The sequence below is a fragment of the Siniperca chuatsi genome, linkage group LG14 (assembly GCF_020085105.1).
Source record: "Siniperca chuatsi isolate FFG_IHB_CAS linkage group LG14, ASM2008510v1, whole genome shotgun sequence".
NCBI lineage: Eukaryota > Metazoa > Chordata > Actinopteri > Centrarchiformes > Sinipercidae > Siniperca > Siniperca chuatsi.
Window position 1 is genome coordinate 27,262,244 of NC_058055.1, and position 21,481 is coordinate 27,283,724.

General features: G+C 41.1%; 1 protein-coding gene across 2 annotated transcripts in view; it reads right to left on the reverse strand.

The window, feature by feature from the left end:
- Positions 1 to 2,604: 2,604 nt before the first annotated feature.
- The window catches only part of rars1 (arginyl-tRNA synthetase 1), a 28,300-nt gene continuing 9,423 nt past the window's right edge, over positions 2,605 to 21,481 (reverse strand). For both annotated transcript variants that reach the window (XM_044222816.1, XM_044222817.1), the window contains 7 exons: positions 20,836 to 20,940; positions 20,141 to 20,319; positions 18,987 to 19,096; positions 16,313 to 16,418; positions 10,343 to 10,515; positions 6,520 to 6,767; positions 2,605 to 2,933 (listed from right to left, as the gene is read on the reverse strand). In XM_044222816.1, the coding sequence (XP_044078751.1) occupies positions 2,824 to 2,933; positions 6,520 to 6,767; positions 10,343 to 10,515; positions 16,313 to 16,418; positions 18,987 to 19,096; positions 20,141 to 20,319; positions 20,836 to 20,940 (1,031 nt within the window). In that variant the 3' untranslated portion in view covers positions 2,605 to 2,823. The remainder of the gene's footprint in view (positions 2,934 to 6,519; positions 6,768 to 10,342; positions 10,516 to 16,312; positions 16,419 to 18,986; positions 19,097 to 20,140; positions 20,320 to 20,835; positions 20,941 to 21,481) is intronic.

Consider the following 21,481-nt stretch of genomic DNA (forward strand, 5'->3'; position numbering starts at 1 on the left):
AGGTCTTTGCTACAACAACAACTAAAACAGAGACAATGTGGCAGCCGTGAGTCAAGTGAAAGTACCAAAAGAGAAAAACGCACAATTACAAGTCAAAGCACTTTTTCTTAAGTTATTCTGTCATGTTAAAACCTCACACCAAAACAATCTAGATGGATAAATAGCACTACAGGTAAGAGGAAATACATGGATTTTTGATTTTGGGGTGAACTGTCCCTTTAAGTAGGCTACCATAACATAAAGATTATAGCGAGTACTCAAAAAAAAATCTCCATATTTACCTTCCACCTCTGGTTTGGACGCCCCAAAACGTCTGTCCTGAATGTTACTCTCTCAGCGGGGAGGACACCGCTCCTTCAGTCTCCAAAGCACTCGGGCCTTCACACAGGCAAGCTCCCCGCCACCATCCCGCCTCTCTAATCCACCCCGAGACACGAGAGAAAGGGAACAGATATCACCCGAAGCCCCCGGGTGATGAGATCCGTCTATCCCATTGAGGCGGGGAACGTTATTGCTTCCGCAGGTGTTATTGAAGCGGCGTGGCAGGCTTTCTCCTCCTGGAGCGACTGTCAAAACACCTTTAACACTGTCCTTCAAAAGCAGCTACCGACTCTGTGAAAGCCGAATGAATCTTTCATGAAGCTGCTGTGGGAATTATTGCCTGAGAAGGCACTGAGATCAGGAATAAAGTCCTGGGACGTACAGGATGATGAGAAACTACTAGAAAGGAGAGGAGTGTAGATATTTCACAAGTTTCAAGGATGGGTCGCATGCACGTGTCTTCCCCTCGGCACGGTTTAAGAACTCTTCTAACAACTATTGTATGACTTCCAGCGATTCGCGGAGTCATACGGCTTTTATATCTATGGAAGTGCACAACTGTCTGGTGGGTAAAGGCAGACTTGACAATTACAGGCTCCCAGGCCGCCTCGGAGTGTGTGTGATGTATAATTAACTTCATCAAATGGGTTCGTTTGCCTTGCACTTTGAGTTTCTGCAAACAAAGCCCACTTAATAAGTCATGGAAGGCAAAGACTGTAATTGTAATGTAAAAAGCTGTTAAATGCGACTTCCTACAGCCGACGTCAAAGTCTGGAGGCGGGGTGGGGCTGCGAAAAGCAATTAGTTTTGCATGCATTTAAACTCTGTTTTCTGACTGACGCTTTAAGCTCGAATGTGCAGAATCCGTATGTGATTAAAGCATCTTACAAACTTACTGATGGCTGAAGTTGTTTGTAGAAAATGAGACAATCCCGGTGAACGTTGGTGCTTTCAGGCACTCTCAGGCCTGTTGAGACCAACATTAGCACTGCATCAAAACCCACAACACAACACACAGCAACTTCCTCACTCATTTCAGTAAAACCAATTTGTTGGCACAGTGGGGCTCCTGATGCAGAAGCACTGTTGAAATGGATCCATGGAAACCAGAATCCAACATGCATCAATCAACGTATACAAAACATTTTTAGGCTTCAAGTAGCTTACTGGCCAAGTTGAGAGAAAGTCTTAAAGATAAGTGGCGTCAGACCAAAAAACTTAGGAGTTAATGAGGATCCTATCAAAGCCCCAACACATCCAATAACACTAGTTAACACTAGCTTAAAGAAATTTTTCAAGCAAAATTCAGAAACATTTTTTTTTAATTGTGAGTATTTGCTTTTATTTATCTCATGTGATAAACTGAATATCTTCGAGTTTTGGACAGTCGGTCATCTGGTGACGGACATTGTGATTGAAAATGTCACTATATTCTGACATTTAATAGACCAAACAATTAGTTGATTAATCGGGAAAATGATCAGCAGGTTAATCAATAATGAAAATAATCGTCAGTTGAGGGGGATGATGGTTGATAGGGATGGAAAAATGTTTGCAGCTGATGAACTTACTGAACTGAATGATTGAACCCACTGGATCATCAGGTCATTCAAGTCAAATAAATGAAAAGGTGCCACAGTATCAACATGCAGATGGTGTTTGGTGCCAGATGAAAGCTAGTTGACAAGTCAGTTTTTTACTTTATGTATGCATTAACACATAATGGGGAAAAACACTTCTCAAACTTCGCAACCCTTTAGCGAGTAGGCTCATTAATGAAACATGTCATCCATAGCAGCGAGTTCTCTCAGTTAGAAGTTGCTCTCAGCAGCTTCATAAAGAGATCTTAAGAGGAAACTCTTAGCTAGGAACTTTAAGTGCCATTTAGGAGGACTCCTAGTGGTGAGATAAGATACCGCCCCAGATCTGAGCGGCCCCGAGGGCCCCAACACCAGCAGCAGCAGCAGCATGATGCTCCACCAACTAATGAGCAGCAACACACGCCACTTTCCCTGCACTTCACACTCTCCGTCTGCCTCAAAAAACAAGTCCTGCTCCTGTGATGATGAGGATGCACCATGTGACACAGATTCATAGTGGAACTCAGAATTTGATGTGTAAACAAAAAGATGTATGAAATATTTCCAGCTAAAACAGATGAATTAAATTCTAAAGTATCACAATTGTTTTGAAAGTCACAATATTCTTATTATAATACAGAATTCTAGCTTTAAACTGAGACCCACAATTTGACATGTGATAAATGACTGACAGCAGCCTGGGTGATGTTTTGATTTTATATCAGTTCTTTAATAAAAAAGAAACTTCACATGTGATGTTAATGAATTCGTAAAATAAGTATTTTTGGAGTAACTTTGTGGAATTAATTCTGAAAGAGCAGTGAGTTTTGGCTGCAACGTGAGTGAAAGACTCACAATTTTTTATCTTATCTGAGATACATAGACGTAAGCGGGGGTCACTGTGACATCATGTCCGGTGTCATCACATCTTCTGGACGGGGTTGATGCCCAGGATGTCAAAGCCTTTAGCCATGACGATGGCCGTGGCTTCACAGAGCAGCATCCTCCACATGTTGATCTTTACCACCACACCTGGAGAGAAGAAACATTTAAGATTTTATTCCTTTACTTCACAAAAACAAGGGTTCGAGCTCCAGTAGCTGGTTACATTTTAGATTCAGGTTGGCAGAAGCTCTGGCGCGACGAAACTCTTGTCAAACGTTTTTATTTCTTCTCACTTTTTATCAGCAAGAAGCAAAGTACAAAGCATTCAGTGTTGGCCTCTCATTTTTAGCTAGCACCAGTGGTGGAAACTACCTACCTACATTTACTCAAATACATAAGTCCAATATTGAGGTAAATAGTATTTTTTTACTCTACTTTTGCATAAAAACACCTGAGGAGTTAAAGTACAACACATTGTTAAACCAGTGGTTTCCAACCCTTTTGGTTTGTTAGTCCTTGCTACAAATCTGGGTCTAGCTGGGGCCCCTTAACGTGTTTCAGACGTCTCTGAATTCCACCAAAGAAACATTTCCCATCTAAACTTCTCACATGGTTTCATTTCAATAACTGTTTGAGGTCCAAACTCACAAAAACAAACCTATGACTGGAGAAAATCTGAGATGTATCTGGTTGTCTTTCACTATTACACACTACATGGGATAAAACTGTTGCGTCAGTGTTCATATTTGTTCACGATGTCTGTCAGGACAATTATCGGGCTGATGCCGTGTAGTCAGAATTTGCCATAATAGATCCAATTGGTGATTTAAAAGGTTTTGGATTCGATAAGCGAAATTCAACACCGGATTTGGAAAACGCTATCGAACTCCAGTGCTATCAGTAAGTATCAAATGGACCGTCATACAATTAAATGGCTAAATATTAGCTGAGTGTTTTTGTAGTTCCAACACTACTCAAGAGTGACACGTCGTTTCTCTCTCGAATGCATCAGGTTCAGGGGTCACTTTCTCCCTCATATTAAAAGGACTTGAATCAGGATCGGGGACAAAGAACGTAATTGGGACATCCCAACATTCTAACGCCGGGCTTGATCTTATCAAAATCGATAGATATAATTTACACGTACATCAATAATCTGATTATTCCATCTTTATACAATCAAAGAGGATAAGAATTCTAACTGGGATACTAGTGGGACAGTACATGTACCCAGATGGAAAAGAAAATGCAAGAAGTAGAAAAGAAAAAGAGCGGGAGAGCAAAAGAAGGTGAAGGGGACGAAGAGAAAGAAACCTGAGAGGAAGAGAGAAACAGCAACAGACAGTGAGAAGTCAGGCGGATTTGGAGGGATGGGAAACAGAAACAGGTGGTGAAGCAGAGAACGATACCAACCAACAACCAGAGGTCAGAGGGCACGGTTAATGATGCTACCGTCACCCAGCTGCAGCCGGCACTACAGCATCAAATGAAAATCAATGACCTAGACATCTGCATCCACATGCAACATCCATGACCGTCCACCCCATCGGGCCAAATTGCTACACGGAGCAGAAATCCAATAAAAATTAAGTCCGTGATGAGCAGCAGAGGGTGCATTAAACAGACAGGTCGTTAAAGGGGCGTGAGCGTCGATGGCCATCGACAGACAGCAAAATGAGTTTGTAATTTTCACAAACAAGCCGACGCATCCAAGTATAGGAGGACGACAACAGAGTGCTGCTGATGTTGAAGTGAAGCAGACGAGAAAGAAGCTTTGAAAAGATAAAAGAGGCCAAGCAGAGACTATTTTAAAAACGTGTTGTATTTTAGAAACCTGCAGGGGAATATCAGTTCAGCTACTTTCACCTGCGATTAACCTGCTGGCTCAGAGTCAGATTATTCATTCATTTAAATCTTTAGTTTTATTTTCTGAACGCGGGGCCGTATTCACATACCACCCTAAGGCTAAGCAGCTCCTAACTGGCCCTGATAGTCAGTCAGGACTGAAACGCCCCTTATTCTTTCCAAGTTCTTGGTTTAAGAGTAATAGCTCCTAAGTCTGAGTGACGTAGGAATCATCTAGACCACCTCTCACTTCTAAGAGCTGCAGAAAATGCACCTCGCACGTCAGTGTGTCAGAAAAATACAACGGTAATGAAATTTTAAAAGATGTATTTTGATGGTAAGGATTCAATCAGCTCACCAACAAATCAAAATAATCCGATGCAATTTACAGTACAGCGCTGATGAGCTCTGGATCTCTCAGCTGAATTATCCATCAAACAAAAAATGCCCTCTTCAGACAAACGTGTTCAACAATTCCTTAAGTGTACCGAAAATAATCTCCAACTGCATTAAGTGAATAAATAAATTACACTGAATCACAAATTTGTTAGCTAAACGGGGGGGGTTACACTGTGTGATGATTTCATTAAACACACCAATCTACAGACTCCCGGGAGTCCCAAAAGATAATATTTTTTATATTGTGCACACAAGTTATTTTCTCGTGTGCTCTGTAGATCCATGTAGTGCATAAAAGCTAATATCTCATGAGCACAAGATAGACCCTGTTCAACACAGGGCCTCACGATCAGGTGATATGGCAGCATCCGCCTTAAGGCCTTTATCTTGATATGGAATTAGCACAATCCCCATGTGGCTAAACGCACGTGGACACGGAGGTGTAAATCTGCCTGGCGACATAAAACCACTGTTGATCACTGTTGTTAATCTCTGGTTTATTTGCCATGTTGATGATTACGTGTCCATGTCCACTTTTATTCTTTTTTTATGAAGATGGATACATGTACAGTTTGTCAATAAAAAAAAACAAAAAACTCAACTGTAACCAATTGAAGGCCGCATTTCATGTATTGTTACTTTAAATCTGGCTTCACACACACACACACACAGTCTGAACTGTATACATTCTACCAAAGCAAAATTACATAAAATAATAACCTCCAGCTGGGGTTACTGCCACAGCGCTTACTGGGAATTAGCATAATTTAACAGCTCTAAGCCTGAAGTGCTAGCACTTCAGTGCACCGCAGGGATAAAATGCTAACAGGAACAAGTGGAGACCTAACAGTTGGCTTTTAATGAAAATCATCTTAGAGTGAAACTTCCTGTAAATGGCTGACTCCCAATGAGAAGAACATTGAGGAATTTCTGCTCTTTTGTTTTCTTTTTACGCTGCTGACGAGATCTGTGGATTATTGTAAATAACGGCGTCATTGTCAGTGTTAGGCACTAACACTGTAATGTGATTACTTCTATCAAAACGAGCGGCATAAGGGATAATTCAATTCAATAATTACATTACAGATAATAAGTGACACTCTTACTTAGTTTGGGCCTTTGACGTGTTTGCTGTCTTAACAGAGGTTGGATGGAGGTTGTGCGTTCAGTGGAGAGACTGGTTTCCCTATCAGTACGTTTCCCCTTACATTAACCTGAACCCAACCCTGCTCTAACCCCAACCAGTCTCTGCGAGGTCTAACCAAAACCTAACCTAAGATTTAACCGCAACAACAGAAGTCTGACAATGTTATAGGAGTGCAATGCTAAACCGGTGGAGTACTCTTTTAAATGTCTTCGATCAAGACACTAAATCTCTTGCAGCTCCTGGAAGCTGTGCAAAAGCTGACCCTGACCTCTGACCCACCTGTGAAGAAAATAGTATCTCCTGAGAAGTATTTCCAAACATCTTATCCTCCGCCCAGCCTACCTGTCTGTCTGTCCTTCTCCACGCAGTAGCAGCTGTCGTAGAACTCGGTGAAGGTGGTAGCGAGCTCGTAGAGGTAGTCGCACAGCGTGTGGAGCAGCAGGTCGTCCAGGATCTTCTGCAGAATCTCTGGGAAACGGAGGATGCACTTTCCCAGCTTCCACTCCTTCTCGTGGTCCAGGAGGACCTCCGAGGTTTCTGCTGCTTTCCTCAGTGTGGCCTCATCGATGTCGGCCAGACGAGCTATGGACCTACAGGAAGACAGTTACACCATTAATAAAAGATATATATTACGTGCCTGTAAGTTCAAAAAGTGTATAACCAACATTTCATTTCAACGTGGTCCCAAGTCACAGTTATTAACATCAATAGCACTATTTTTTTAATCAACCAGGAAAGCCTCAGTCTTTTTTTTTTTTTTTTTTAAAGAGTATCTTTGCCAAGTTAGTCAGCAACACCGGGTTACAGACCGACATCGCCTACATGACGTTAGCTACATTAGCGGCTTTTAATAATTCAAGGTATTGACATCAGTGATTCTGGCCTTGGCGTTACTTGGTATTGGCTCACCTCTATGGGCAACATACAAACAGTAAATACATGTTGCAAAATCAGAATTCAGCAAAACTGAAACAATTGTTTGAAATTGTCAATAAGAATCATAAAGCTCACATCTTTAACACTACAGCTCAGCAATAACAAGGTGTAATATTCTGCCGATTACAGAGTCAAGTACCAGCTAATATTCATAACAACAATGCCAGTATCTTTGTAATATTAGGGTTTAATTGTTTTAAATTAAAATGAGGTAAGAACAAGTTGTTTTGCTTTTTTCTAAGTAGCAATGATTTAGGTTTGTTACCTTGAAAATATGTTTGCAGGTAAGAATTCTTATTTATTTATTTTTATTAATTATTACTACTACATCTCTGTAATTACTGATGATTTCTTGAATTTTCCTGTGAGTGTGGAGGTATGACACTAATATTTTACCCAGGAATATTGTGAAACAAATGACCCCAATATTTAATCTATATATTACTCTGTTATTGCCTTGCTATAAAGAGCTGTAATGTTAGGACAAATTATAGTAGAAAACAAACAAACCTAAAAGCATACAACGCTACGAGCAAGTTCACTTTTCTTGCCCAAGTTATCAAAGAAACGACGGTGTAACACGCAGAAAGATGTGGATCAAGGTACAGTGCACCGCAGGATCTTTGCAGTGTTTACCAACAGGAGAGAAAAGAGAACTGACACAAGTCAGCATCTTTGTGATAGTTTTCACACGAACAGAAACTTGCTTGTGTTCAAAATCTAAGGTTGAATGCATTTTAGGTCAAAAGCAGCTCAGTGCATAAGATAGTAAACACAGAGGCACACAGTAAACGCCTCTAGTCAAGTTCATTTAAATATCTTAGACAAATCTTCACTACTAATGTGAGGATTTGCTGCTTTTCTCTGTTTTACATCGTTGTTAGTTCAATATCTTTGGGTTTGATGTGTTGGTCAAAACAATTTGTAGACGTCACTTTGAGCCTCTGGGAAACACAGGAGCATTTTAAATTTAGCTCGACCAATCTTGGATCTTTGAGGCTGATACCAATATCGCTAACTTTTTTTTTTTTTAAACACAGAGAAGAAAAACAAAACCTTTTTGATAAGGATCCCTTCAATTATTACTATAATTTTTTAAAGATATGTACTGAGAAGAACACGTGTAATACTATGTAATGTTTCTAAACTACTGCAAACATATTTTTGGTGCCGACATTTCATATTGGTCGACATACGCCGCTCTGATTCATTTCTGTGAAGTAAACGTACGACACGATCGATCATTCGATCACCTCCTGAGCTGAGTCAGACAGATCTCATCTGACTAGGTGACGGTTTAAACAATCGTCTCAGTTGTTAAATACGAGGCCTTTGTTGTTAAATGTAGCGCCTCTGCTCATTTCTCCTCAAGCTTAATAAGCCTAATATTATATTTCATAAAAATGTAATGATGCGTCTCCAAAGTCTTTAACTCAGGTCAGTCGAACGTGAGAAAGTATGCAATTTATCCAAAGGCAGGCATACAATTCAACATGCAGGAAAATGGAAGTTTCCAATGATAAATGAAGAATAAATAAATATATATATATATATATATATATATATATATAATATATATATATATATATGAAACTAAATATACTTTATATGAAACCGTTCATTTAAGGAAACCGACGGAAACAGAAATCATAAGAGGAGGGGGGATCAACACAGCACTCTGCAGCCAGGAGATGGTCACTCGATGCAGGGGATAAGAGGTGAGGAGAAATTGGGTCTCGCTGACTGGAAATACCCAAAAGACTAATCCCTTGCCACAAGCTCCCACAGGGCCAGAAAGGCTGATCTGATATGGGTAATGAAAGTATACTGGTACTGGTAGGAGGTTCTCTGACAGGACAGAGTGGAGAAGAGGACGTGAGTCTGAGGAACTCAATCTAACTTTCAAGATGCTTTCAGCATCCCAAAGTAACCAGCTGGGGTTTGAAACTGAGCAAGTGAGTCATATTACTCAGCAGCATCAAGCATTTTGTGTTACTATATTAACAGATTACAAGACAGCCTGAACCCAAATGTGAACTAATCAATCACTATTTGCACCCAATCGAAGCCTCAGTTTCACATTTCAAAGTTTTAACTTCAATAACCAAATGCCTCAAACGCCAGAGCTACTACGATACCACAGCAAAAAAAAAATTATTAAAAAACAGGGCTAAAAGGGGCGCCCCAGTATCTCACGTGGTAGAGCGCACATGCCATGTACAAGGCTGAGTCTTTATCTCAGCAGCTCGGGTTCAAAACCAACCTGCTGCATGTCATCCCCTCTCTACCCCACAGTTCCTGTCTGTTTTCAGCTGTTCCTATTAAATAAAAGGCAAAAGCCTCCCAAACAAAACTAAACTGAAAGCCTATGCTAGCAGGCCCATGAAGCTGCAATGTTCATTGAACACTGTGGCAACACCTTTTATTTAATGGCTGTCGTCATTATTATATGTATGAACGCAGCTACACTGAAAAGAACGGCAGTGGTGAACAGTTGGAGGTGATTGCCCACAAGAAAGGAGTTGCCAACTTTCCCCAGTCGTTTCAAGTTTTGTTTTGAGTTTTGTCTGCGTCTTCCAGGACTAAAAATGAACTGCTAACCGAGGACCCTTAGTCCTGGCCAGCATGAAACTATATTGAAACATTTCAAAATAGTTAATTTGTCCCTCAAGGGGCAGTTTGTGGAAAGTTTACAGACATAAAACAAACATGCAAACATACAAACAATTCATTCACACATAAAAATAATAAAACATATTCATGCAAACCGTAAAAAGAAAAGACTTGAAAGTTTATTATCCATACATCCCCGTTAACATGCATGTTAACTACTGCTGACGAAGTTATTTTAGCGCGTTACCATGTTGACTCAGTTAGATTACCATGCTAATGCTTTCCAAGTACGTCTTACTATGCTACTGTAGTGTTTACATTTTAGCTTCTTAGATTGATCAATGCTATCAAGCAGCAAAGTGCATGTTTCAGCTTTGTCTGCTCCTTTGTGAAATACTCCCACACACCAGATTTGACGATATTTCAGTTCATGGATTCAGGCTGCTTCCATGTTTCTTTTAGCTTTTAAAAAAAAAAAAAAAAGGTTAAATCCACATTGAACCTGAGCAACAAAAAATATTTGGTGTAAAAGCTGAATGTTTCAGAAGTTTAGAATCGAACTTTTGCAACAGTGCGAAAGCAGAATTCACATTTCAGTTATAATGTGAACGCTCACCTGATGCGGGTGAAGGCGTAGAGGAGGTACGCCGCTGTGTTGCCACGGTCATCCAGCATCTTGTCAAACGAGAAGACGTAGTCATTGATGCGGTTGTGGGAGAGGTCGGCGTATTTAATGCAGCCAAAAGCGACGGCCCTCTGGGCTTTGGTCAGCTCCTCTGGGGTCAGGACCTGCAGACAGATGATTTCAGCACAGGGAAGTTTCATTTAATGAGACATATTAAAGACAGGTATGGAGTTGACTGTCGTTCCCATCACCATTTTCCCCCAACACTCTTTAAGGCATTAAATATTCTGATTATACTGTAGCTTTTATCAGCTTGTAATTACTGTAGGCAGTACTTCATCTTATGCTTCTAACAGTAAAACCAGTGAGTTGAATTTAATCTAAATAATGAATCTAATTTATTAACCTCAGGCAAAGATTAAACTGACTTATTAAGTCATAGCCTTCCCTTGAATCTGTGTGTGACGTGTCTGATGCCACAGGGAGCAGAGCATAACAGACAGCAACATGACAGGAAGTAAAGGGACGGGTCATAACATGACATATTATTATATAAAAGAATTTGAATAAACAGGACAGAAAAAAGGACAGAATAGTTAAGGACAGGACAAGAGTAAAAGACATAATATGACATGAAAGAACATGGCATGACAGGAAATGACAGCACATAAAAAAGGATAATCCAAACAAAACATGAAAAGAATACATTACATGGTGGAGACTAGCACTTCTAATCAATTAGTTGACCGACTTTGACCAACTTTAATAAACCTATTGCTGGCATTAATTTGATTATAGTCAACAAATCCCATGAGAAGACGAAAACCAGCAACATGTTGGCACGCCTCATTACTTTGACGTCCCTACCCTGTCTGTGCTTCTCAGCTCAAATATAGTTTCATTTTCAAAAAAGGCTCAGTAATTTCCTAACACAGCCGGACACTGTAGATTTTAGCAAAAGTCACTTAACAGGTAGTAGTGCAATAGTGCATTTGTTGGGGACTATTTTCAGAGGCGGATGAATCCACATTCGGTGCTCTGGTGAGTATTTGGGGCAGCAGGACTGTGTGTGGGGCTGAGTCAGATTAAACTACAGTGTGTGTTCATGGTAATGAAGGAACACGTCACACAGTGCGGCTCACTGATATAGAGATAATCTATGTATATTGAGAATCGACTAATCGTTGCAGCTCTAGTTAAAAGCCCCAACGACAAGCCATAGCAGGACAGGGCAGATCATAACAGACATACAAGGACAGGACCTAAGAGGTCACGATACAGTGTGACACAACAGGACAAGCGAGGAAAGGACAGAACATAACAGGATACAGAAGTATAGCACACAAAAAACGAAACCAACAAAATGAGGACAGGAGTAAAGAACAGAACGGGGTATAACACAACACAACTGGAGAAAAGAGATCTTAGCAGCAGCATCAGCTGTGCAGGCTGAGGTTCACGGAGGCCAGGGTTGGGGTTTGTTATAATGAAGCAGGGTTAGCAGATGGTAGACGTGGGCACCGACCCAGACAGAGAGCACAGTACCGGGCCAGAAGAGCCTGAAGGGAAACTGTGTTGGCACCGGTTTCCCACAACCTTCTCAGCATTAAAATCATTGCAGTTCAACTGGAAGTCACTGACTGTTTACGCTGCACCAAGTGCTCTAGATAATACTTAACCAGGTCAAGTTTTGTTGTTTTTCCTTATTTTTATCCCACTGCAAGTTTAATTTGAGATACAAACACCTCAACATCAGAAGCTGCGAACGCATACACTCAAATGAACAGAAAAGTCAGAGTTTGCTGTGTGAAGTAAAGGGAAAACAACAGCTAGCGATAGCCTTGGGATGAAGGAAAAGGCTTGTCAACAGATGATTTCTCAGTTGGATCCGGAGACTAACTGGAACAATCAGAGGTCAGGAGGGGAAAACTAACACTTTGAATTCCTAAACAACAAACATACACTTCTTTTAACAAGGTCCAGTTGAGCTGCAAAGGAGCCAGTGATGAAGAACTCGTGTTGTAGCAGGGGGATCGCAGCAGCGGTTTTGTGTAATTTGGGAGAGTGAGTCAGGGCGCTGCTGAGAATATACAACGCTTACTCACCAAGTCGTCTCTAGTGAAACCTCAGACACTACAAAAAGGATGTCACAGATGATTTCATAAGCTAAATGTCAGGGGAAAAAACGACATCAGGCTGGAAGGAATTTCAGCTGCTTCGACTCGGCAACAAAACTTTAAATTCAAGGAAGTAAAAAAGTTGATTCTATAGAGTGATCAAAAACTTTTAAGAGCCTTCACCGTCTGAGTTCTTTTAATTAATATACAGCATGTAAAGTACACTTTTTTTTTTTAGCTATAGTAGCAGTGAGGATCTAGGGATGGCATCGTCTGTGGTTTCACCGCTTTGGTCCAGACTGAACATAAAATGCGGTACTGACGTCCACGTTCCCCCTCAAGATTAATCTTAAAGATTCAGTGATGCCTTAACCTTTCATCTAGCACCATCAGGTTAAAATATTTGTTGTTTAAGTGTTATATATATATATAAAAAATTCAGTGCTATTGGCTAATCAGGTGATGACCACTGACGAGTATTATCCGTTTCCAAACAGTTTAGTCTGTCTGAGTCAGACATGTTTTCAGCAATCAAAGACAAAAACAGACAGAAAAAGCATCGGTGTGGCTGCAGACATGGGGAGGTTCAAGCTCACACAAAATACAGGAAGAAAAGACAAGCATGATGAAAGGATGGACGGGAGGAAGAGAAGAATAAAAGCTAGTGTGTGTTCAAGAGAGACCGCACACAGTGAGTGTGTCCTCAGAGCTCAGCAGATGAGAAGAAACATTTCTGGTGGCGTTTCATATTTCAGCCGTGGTCGTCTCCAGATGAGATTGGAAAGGGCCAGAGTTTGGCTCGGTTCGTGCAGGATGAGAGTGAGAAGAATTGATGGCTACTGTAGAGTGAGACGGCCATTACTGTAAAATAAGCCTTGTCATTCAGGGTGAATCGAAAGCCGACTCAAAGCGGAAATAATGAGCTGCTCACTGGACTGTATCCCTCTGACTAAATGGCTGCTTATCAAAGATCCAACTTTGATACTTTTATAAATGATTCTAATACAAGCTAAAATAATGTGAAATATTCTGTCAAAAATGATTTGAGCAGACTGTAACCAAGCAGGGTTTCTGCCATAAAGTTGCATCAATTATTTTGAGGAAAAATTAAGATAAACCAAGCAGACGGATGCTTAAATATGAACCAGCAGTAAGCTGGTCAGAAACACACCACCTCAGGAAGCTTTCATGAGGAGTTAAATAGTCAACACAGCCATGTAAAAGCATTAAAAACAACAACACACCTCCTGAGGTGCTGCAGTCATGTTTGTCTTTGTTGTTTTGTCCTCTAACTTTTTCTTCCTCTCAAAAAAGTTTCCCAATTTAAATCTTTTCAATGTGCAGTTCAGAGGCCAAAATAAAACATAACTCACTCTTCATTCACTACCACTACACTGACTGTGTGTGCTGAAAAACTCTTTTTGTTCTCTTGTTCATCCTGTTGGTGGTGCATGAAGAAAGGTCCAGGGATCACCAAAGTCAGTAGGATTCAGCCTTCTGGAAACACAAATGCCTGTACTAAATTTAACGGCAATTCGTCGAATATTTGTCAAGATGTTTTACTCGGGACCGAAGTCTTGGAGAGACAGAATGACTGATGTTGCCATCCATAGAGCCCTACAGTTTTCAGCTAGCCTAAGAACTAAGAAATCACCTTTTCTAATTATGTAGGAAAGAAAGTGACGCAAAAGTGTTGTAGTTTGTTCTCTCTTCTAAACACCTGACTTAGAATTTCTACACTGGCTGCTTGTGTGTTTCAGAATTGATTTTAGGATTTTACTGACCATTTAAAATGTTTAAAGAGTAACTCAACACTAGATTTTGGAAGGAGTAAAAACATAGCTGCACTGGCCTCTGTATGAGGTATACGTTTCTTGAACCTCTGACTACACGCAGAGGTTTTTTTCTTTTCGGGGTCCTGAAGTACGTCTTAAGCACCCCCCCCCCGTCCGCATGTGGCCCAAAGCTTTGGTGTAACAGCACAGCGACCCCACTTCTGTTCCCATTGCTGCACATTCACCACAGCGGCACCACCACTTGTCCCCGGCACAGGGCAGCTCTGCTGGACTCTCGGCTGTGGCGGCCTCTTCCTCCTCCATACGTCGTAACTCCTCCGCACTGTGATCTGGCTCATATAAGTAGCCCCGAATGCCTGATTCCAGCATTAAGGTCTTTTCACACAGGGGGCGATTGACGTGCCTAGTAATTAATTTTCAATGAGAGGCGAGCGAGCAGGTAGGGAGGCGTGGGCAAGCTGACAGGCGTAGCGACAAGCAGGCACGATCCCGTGAAACTGTCGCGGCCGTGCTCGTCTCATGCACACGCCCACTGCCAGAGTTGAACTGTCTTGAACTTTCTTCTACACGCCGTGCAGTGCGACGTGCAAATCGATGGACTAGAGACTGATCCTTGCCGTTCGTGAGTTCCCTGAAATATATAGGCCTCAAACAGGAAGGCTTTCGATTGGCAGAGCATCGGCGCAAGACTGTATTTATCAGGTAAGCTATGTATAGTTGTAACTGAAGCTAAGCTACAAAGAAAAAAAACTGTTGTAAAGGCAGGGATATAGTAGTGCACAGAAGTCGTTTCCACGGTTACCATGCATAGACCGCATGGCGTTTTCTCGCGGAGCGCTTGTCAGCCTGTTTACTCACATGAGGAGCGCAGTGCAACCCTGCGGATCCAAGCGAGTAATATCGTTTATCGCAATTACTGCTGCGACAATATACCGCCCAACAAAGCAGTTATCGCGACACGCCAAATTACACTATTAAAATCGCTTTCTTCCATATCTACAGGAGCGTTGCCTTCTGCCAGCGGTTGTTCTAGCCAGTTGATTTTGGACAGGATGTTTCGATTTGGGAGCGGTGAGGAGCCGCGGCCCTCTCGATGCGACTGTCCGTGGAGGCGGCATACAAAAAATACCGAAGGACAATCTGTAGTTCGAACAACGGCTCTAGAGCCGTAAAGAGTCAGCCGGAGGCAACATGGAGGGAGGTTAACCATTGTTCATTTGCATAGACTAATAACATTGTAATGCTGGTCGAAAATCAGCAGAGCTTCCCTTTAAAGCTTGCACGAGGTTAGCTGATCTGACTCAGCCAATACCAGCTCAGTCTGGGGTCCTCAGAGACCTGATTTGGGGCATCATTTATAAAACCTCCTTGGATTCAAATTTTAAAAACATTAGCTATGGAGGGCGAACCTCTAATGTTTGACAAGTGCTGTTTACTTCCCGTTTACTTCACATGTAGCCTACTTGAAACTACTTTTCTTAAAGTAGTTCCAATGTGGATTATCCAGAGTAGCGGGAAAACAGTTCTTGGAAAAAGAAGTGTTGATTTTATGATGTTGAAATTCTGTGATCACCACAAATGAAACTCACTTCCTTTGTATTGGGGTGGAGTCAGAAATCTCAGATACTAACATCTTAAAAATCTTAAAAAATAAAAGCAAAACTGTCTGCATGACTAAAAACCACCAGAGGTAAGAGAAAATGTCTGGTGCCAACTTCACTTTCAACCCACTCAACTCCGCCCTCCTACATTCATCTTGTCTTTGCCTTTTATTAATGTCACCTTTCTCGTTCTGTTTATGAGACAGCTGTCCTACACCAGAGGGCAACTTTAAAAAAAAAAAAAAAAAAAAAAAAAAAAAAAAATATTCAAAAGTAAACGCTCATGTGTAAGGTATGGGTTTCATATCATATACTCTGCCCTTGTAAATCAGTGGTATTCTTGGCAGGACATGGGACAAATTCTGACATCAAAATGATGAAGACCGAAGACAGAGATGGTCTCTCCATCAGCAGCCCTCGATTCTAAAGAAATGATGACTTTCTCACCTTGTCTCTCCCCTTCTCTTTCAGTTTGTCCATGGACCTCTTCAGTCCCTCCTCCAGCAGGTCCATCAGTCTCACGGTGTCTCCAGACCGGGTCTTAAACTTTTTCCTGTGCGAGAAAGACAACAGGCAAAAGTTCAGTGAGAGGAGGTGGTCACTGGTGAGCTCTATAAGTCGGGAAACCACATCAATCCCAACAACATACAATCTGGGAAACAAAAGAAGAGTTTCTCAGACTGCGCGGTGAGTTTGTGTGCTGTGAGCAGGTTGGCCTGAAAGAGGTCAGACGTCTCAACACCCCCAAACAGAACTTTCCAGCAGTTACTGGCGTTAGACTTTCTGACAACAATAATTATAACGGCAACAAACTATTAGATTACTTCTGCTGCCTACGCCTGGGGGCGATACATTTTGTACAATCAAGCAAATCAGATGAGCATTACAAGCAGAACATGAGCCAAACATTTAATAACCCCCCTTTTCTTCCCTGTTTACTTGCAGCTATAACAGCTCCCCCCGTGGCTGCGTTAAGCCCTTATTGTCTGGATGAGCGATTATGAAAACAGCATGATACATTTCTAATGGAGTTTGGAGTAGCGCAGACATTGTGGGGCCAATTTACACCCCCTCAGGTTACTGTGGGGCGTTTAGCAGCACTTAGTTATAGCCTCTGCGAAGCGCAACGTCAACCTCCTGCCTGGGCTTAGCTCTTCTCTGGACGATTGATTAGGACAAAACAACAGAGTGACAGATAGTGTTCAAATTATAGAGCCTGCTTACCTATCAGCCACACAGTAATCACCGCGTACTACAAAAGGAAATAAATAATACACAGAGGAAGATATGTCTTGTATACACACAGTGAGTACAAATGCGTTAACTGAGAGTGTGAAGTGGAGAAGGAAAAGGAGAAGAAGAGGAGGAAGGACGAGGACAAGAACAAGGACTGAAGAGGGGGAAAAGGGAAGAAAAATTAGAATGACAAAGGGGAGAAGAAGACGAAGATGGGGGGGTTAAGAAGAATGAGAAGTGATGATGATGATGATGATGATGCAGACCGAACCAAGAACAAGGGAGAGTCCAATTATGTGGTCAGCCATGCTCGGTGGTTTTTAAAGGATACTTCTGGTTTATTACAACTTGTGTCTTATTTTATAACATTTTAACAAGTTAATTGCTGGGATTCAGGAACACGAATGCTTTACATTAAAATGCATTTTATCATTTTTCCTTTCAAAGTTGTTAATTGTTGTTTTTACACAACAAAGTCCTTTTACTGCAGAGGTCTAATAATGAAATATATGTGTGGCTCTGCAAGTTCTGCCTGACACTCATTTCATTTTTATTCTTTAGAAAACGTTTCTTGGAACGTTTTTGCTTTTGAACGATTTTGCGTTTGAAAGGTTTTCCGTTTTAAGGTCTCAAGTCAAATCTCAAGTCTGCGTTTTTATGACTTCAGTCCTAGTCTCAACTCTCGAGGATTAACCCTCACATAAACTAATTTTTTGTGGTGTGGTATGTGTTAAAACTACACTGTTTTCTGCAGGAACTCATCTGTGCACTGACCGCAGCAGCTTCCCCAGAAATCATCAGTCGGTCTCAGCGATGCATCACAAACTGATCTCACAACATTTTTTATTTTGTGTTGAAGCTGAAAGCATTTTTGAAACTCGACCTGATGTTATTGTTGTGCAACTTTTAATTACTGTTGTCCGCCTACTGCAGAACGTTTGTTCCCTCCCGCTCCTCACATGCTGAGTAATAACGGCGTTGCAGCCTTGTGTAACTGTGGTTCAAACACTGACTGTACTGTTTGTGGAGCAGCAACTGTTCCCCTTTTTTATTTGTCAATGCAGTCGTGTAATAAAGTTCTGTTTTTATGCGAGATAATAAATGCAATAAAAACATGAAGCAGTGGTGATAAAGATACAGTGAAGGACATCCAGATGATTATAGGTGGTGGAGAAGTCTCATTCTTCAGAGGAGCTGCTCGTCTTTGTTGCTGCTCTGATGACGGTGATTTGGGTTCATGTTAAACTGTTATTAGTCTGTATGCAGCTACAACACTCAGTCCTTCAGCACTGTCAGGGTCGGGCCTTCTACTGCCACAGAGCCTCTATATTTACCCTTTAATATCCACCAGTCTTAACATACTGAGTTGTGGATTAATGTAAAAGAATGTGTGTTATGTCCTTTAAATTCCAAAAAGCAGGCTTTATTTTGGGACAATCTGGGAAATAAGCTTATTCGCTTTCTTGCCGAGAGGTTGATAAGAAGATTCACATCAACCAGAGTCAGGAAGTTACAAACTTACAGTCAAAAGGATGCCTCAGGATTTCCAAACGTTTTTGTTTTTAATGAACATTTTTCCAGACCGTTGGGAGCTTGATGAGACAGAGATATTGCAATGTGAGATTTTAACATAAGTCTGTCTTAAACCAATACCCACATGTCTAAGGTACACTGAAAGACTTATTGTCACTGAAATCGTTCCTCCTGTCCATACTAGCTGTGAAGAGATCCCATATTCAATCTAAGTGATAGCTGACAAAACCCACAGACCTTGTTATCAGTTGTTTAAGAGTAGAAATTCTGGAGAGGACTTCTCGTTTTGAGAAGCAGAAACATGTTTGCAGCACTGACAGAAAACAAACTGCTCTGTGCGTTTTAAACTCACTTGTCTTCCCCCAGCACCACTCCAAAGCCAGCATGCTCCACCCGGGTCACCTTGGGGTCATACCAGCCAATCATCTGTGCCGCAGCAAACACCACCTGGAAGTGTGTGGACTAAAAGAGAAAACACACACACACACAAACTCAGTGTAATACAACATAAATGTCATGTTATACTTTCCAGATAAAGACTTCCTACAAGTCACTGCTTCCTGGAACAAAACTGAATCCTGAAAAGCTGTTCTGTCCGCTGACCACGTCGGTGTCCATTTCCGAGACTTTGAAGCCCGATGCGGCAACTTTCAGGACAAGAGTCTACAGTCATGCAAGCTGTTGTACGTACACACATTGGTGCTTTGAGCTAAATGCTAACATTAACATGCTTACAATGACAGTGCTAACACACGGATTATTAGCCAGTATAATGTTTACCATGTTCACCGCTTTAGCATGTTAACATTTGCTAATTAGCACTAAACACTATGTATAGCTGAGGCTGATGGGAATGCCATTAGTTTTGCAGGTATTTGGTCATTAAGTATTGGACAAATTATAAATTTGACCTGATGATGGCGCTACAAGAAAAGCCAACATGATTACAATTCATCCAGGAGGACAGGAATGTCTGAACCACATGTCATGGAAATCCATCTGATAGTTTTCAGCTTGTAGGAAGAACCAAATGATGATTTTTAGAAAGATTAATATAAGTGATGAATTCTAAGTAGAAGCCTGGATGTCACAAATATTTATACCTCACAAGAAAAAAAGACAACATTAAATCTACAGAGGGGCGTGTTTGTGGCTGCAGGAAACCAGACGATGCTTCATCTATAGTCTTACTAGATCAAAGGTAATGTTTTTCTGAAAAAACGTTCTACATTTTATTCCTCAAACACTGTACTATATGAAGTAGATTTTCTCCTCCTTCACCCCTGAGGAACAGGAGTTGCAGAACAATAAAGCTTAGTTCAGGACTAACGGGCCAGAAACAGCTGTGAAACAAATGGTCCCTCTGCTCCCTATTGGATAGTTTAGATTTGAGTTTTTCCCCTCTGTTTACCATTTTCCTTTCCAGGTTTATTCGTTTTCTTTTTTTGTCTTATATATTTCTACACTCTCCATCCAAGTTTCCGTATCCTCTCTCTCTCCACCCACCTGTCCACTGTCTACGATGTAGATGATGATGTCTGCTTTCTCTTCGAAAAGTCGATGGTGCAGGGCTGCGAGGTCCGACGTGTCGTAGGTGTAGCCGCCGTCCGACTTGACAATGGTGAGGGGGATGGACTCACCTGGGACAAAGACGATCTTACGTCCTTCGTCCAGCTGCATTAAGCCTGAAGAGAGAGGAAAGATAGATGGATAAGTGAGGAGGGGGTACACAGGGGAGGTGGGAAAGGAAAATTAGAAAAATGATGGATTTAAGACAGAGAGTAATAACATTGGTATGATTGGAAGGAAAAAAGAGAAAGAGGAGATAATGAGTGAAATGGAGAAGTGCTGCAGAAGAGGGAATTGAAGGTAAAAAGGAAGAAGTTAGACAACCCAAAAATGAGAAGAAAAAAATAAAAATATTAAAAAAAAAAAAACAGGAAGGGATTTTTTAAAAGAGGACATTTATGAGGCAATATTGCCCCCTGGTGGTCACACCAGGCAACAGCAAACTACAATTTGAAAGAATGACAACACTATTGAATGTTGAGGATTTGTATTATTGGTGCAAAAATGATTTAACAAAGCCTCAAATTGAGACCCACAAACAGAGCGGTTTCATATTAAAAGTGGATCAAAAATGCATCATAATGGAAACAAAATGAAGGTTTCCTGTGAACTTTGACCTGCTGCACACTGACCTTTCTCCTCGAACTCTTTCACCACCTTTGTCATCATGTCCTGGTAGTACGACTCTCCTCTCTCGATGAGCGTGATGTCCAGGCAGTCGTAAACCCTCTGAAACTCTGAAACACACACAATCGCTAAGTATTAGTTTTAAGACCAATTTAAAAAAATAAATAAAACTAGAAAACAAAGCTAGAACATCTGAATGAACACAAACTGACAAAATGTAAAGTTACAAAAGTTTATTTAGGTAGTGGTTTTATTCCCCTCTGTAATGAACCCATTGTACCTCACCCTGCCTTGTTGCATTCAACTTCATTACACATTGATTACATTACCCAGAATGCTTTTCAACAACCTTTCAAAAATGTGCCAAAAGCCACCAAATTCAGTTGTACGTTGTAAAGGTGGAAAAGGCAACGTCGTCATAGTAACAACAGAAGAGTTAACCCAGTCAAGATAATGTGAGGATTTCACACCTTAACTCAAAATATGTCAAAACAGTTCAGTAGCTGCACTGCATGATGCACAAAGTGTATTTTCTTTACTTACCCTGGATCTGCAGGAAATATCTACGTGATGTCAAAAGAAAAATGATCAAACTACAAAGCAGAGCCACAAATGCAAAGTGTACTGACACTATAGCTTTGTGTTTTAGGG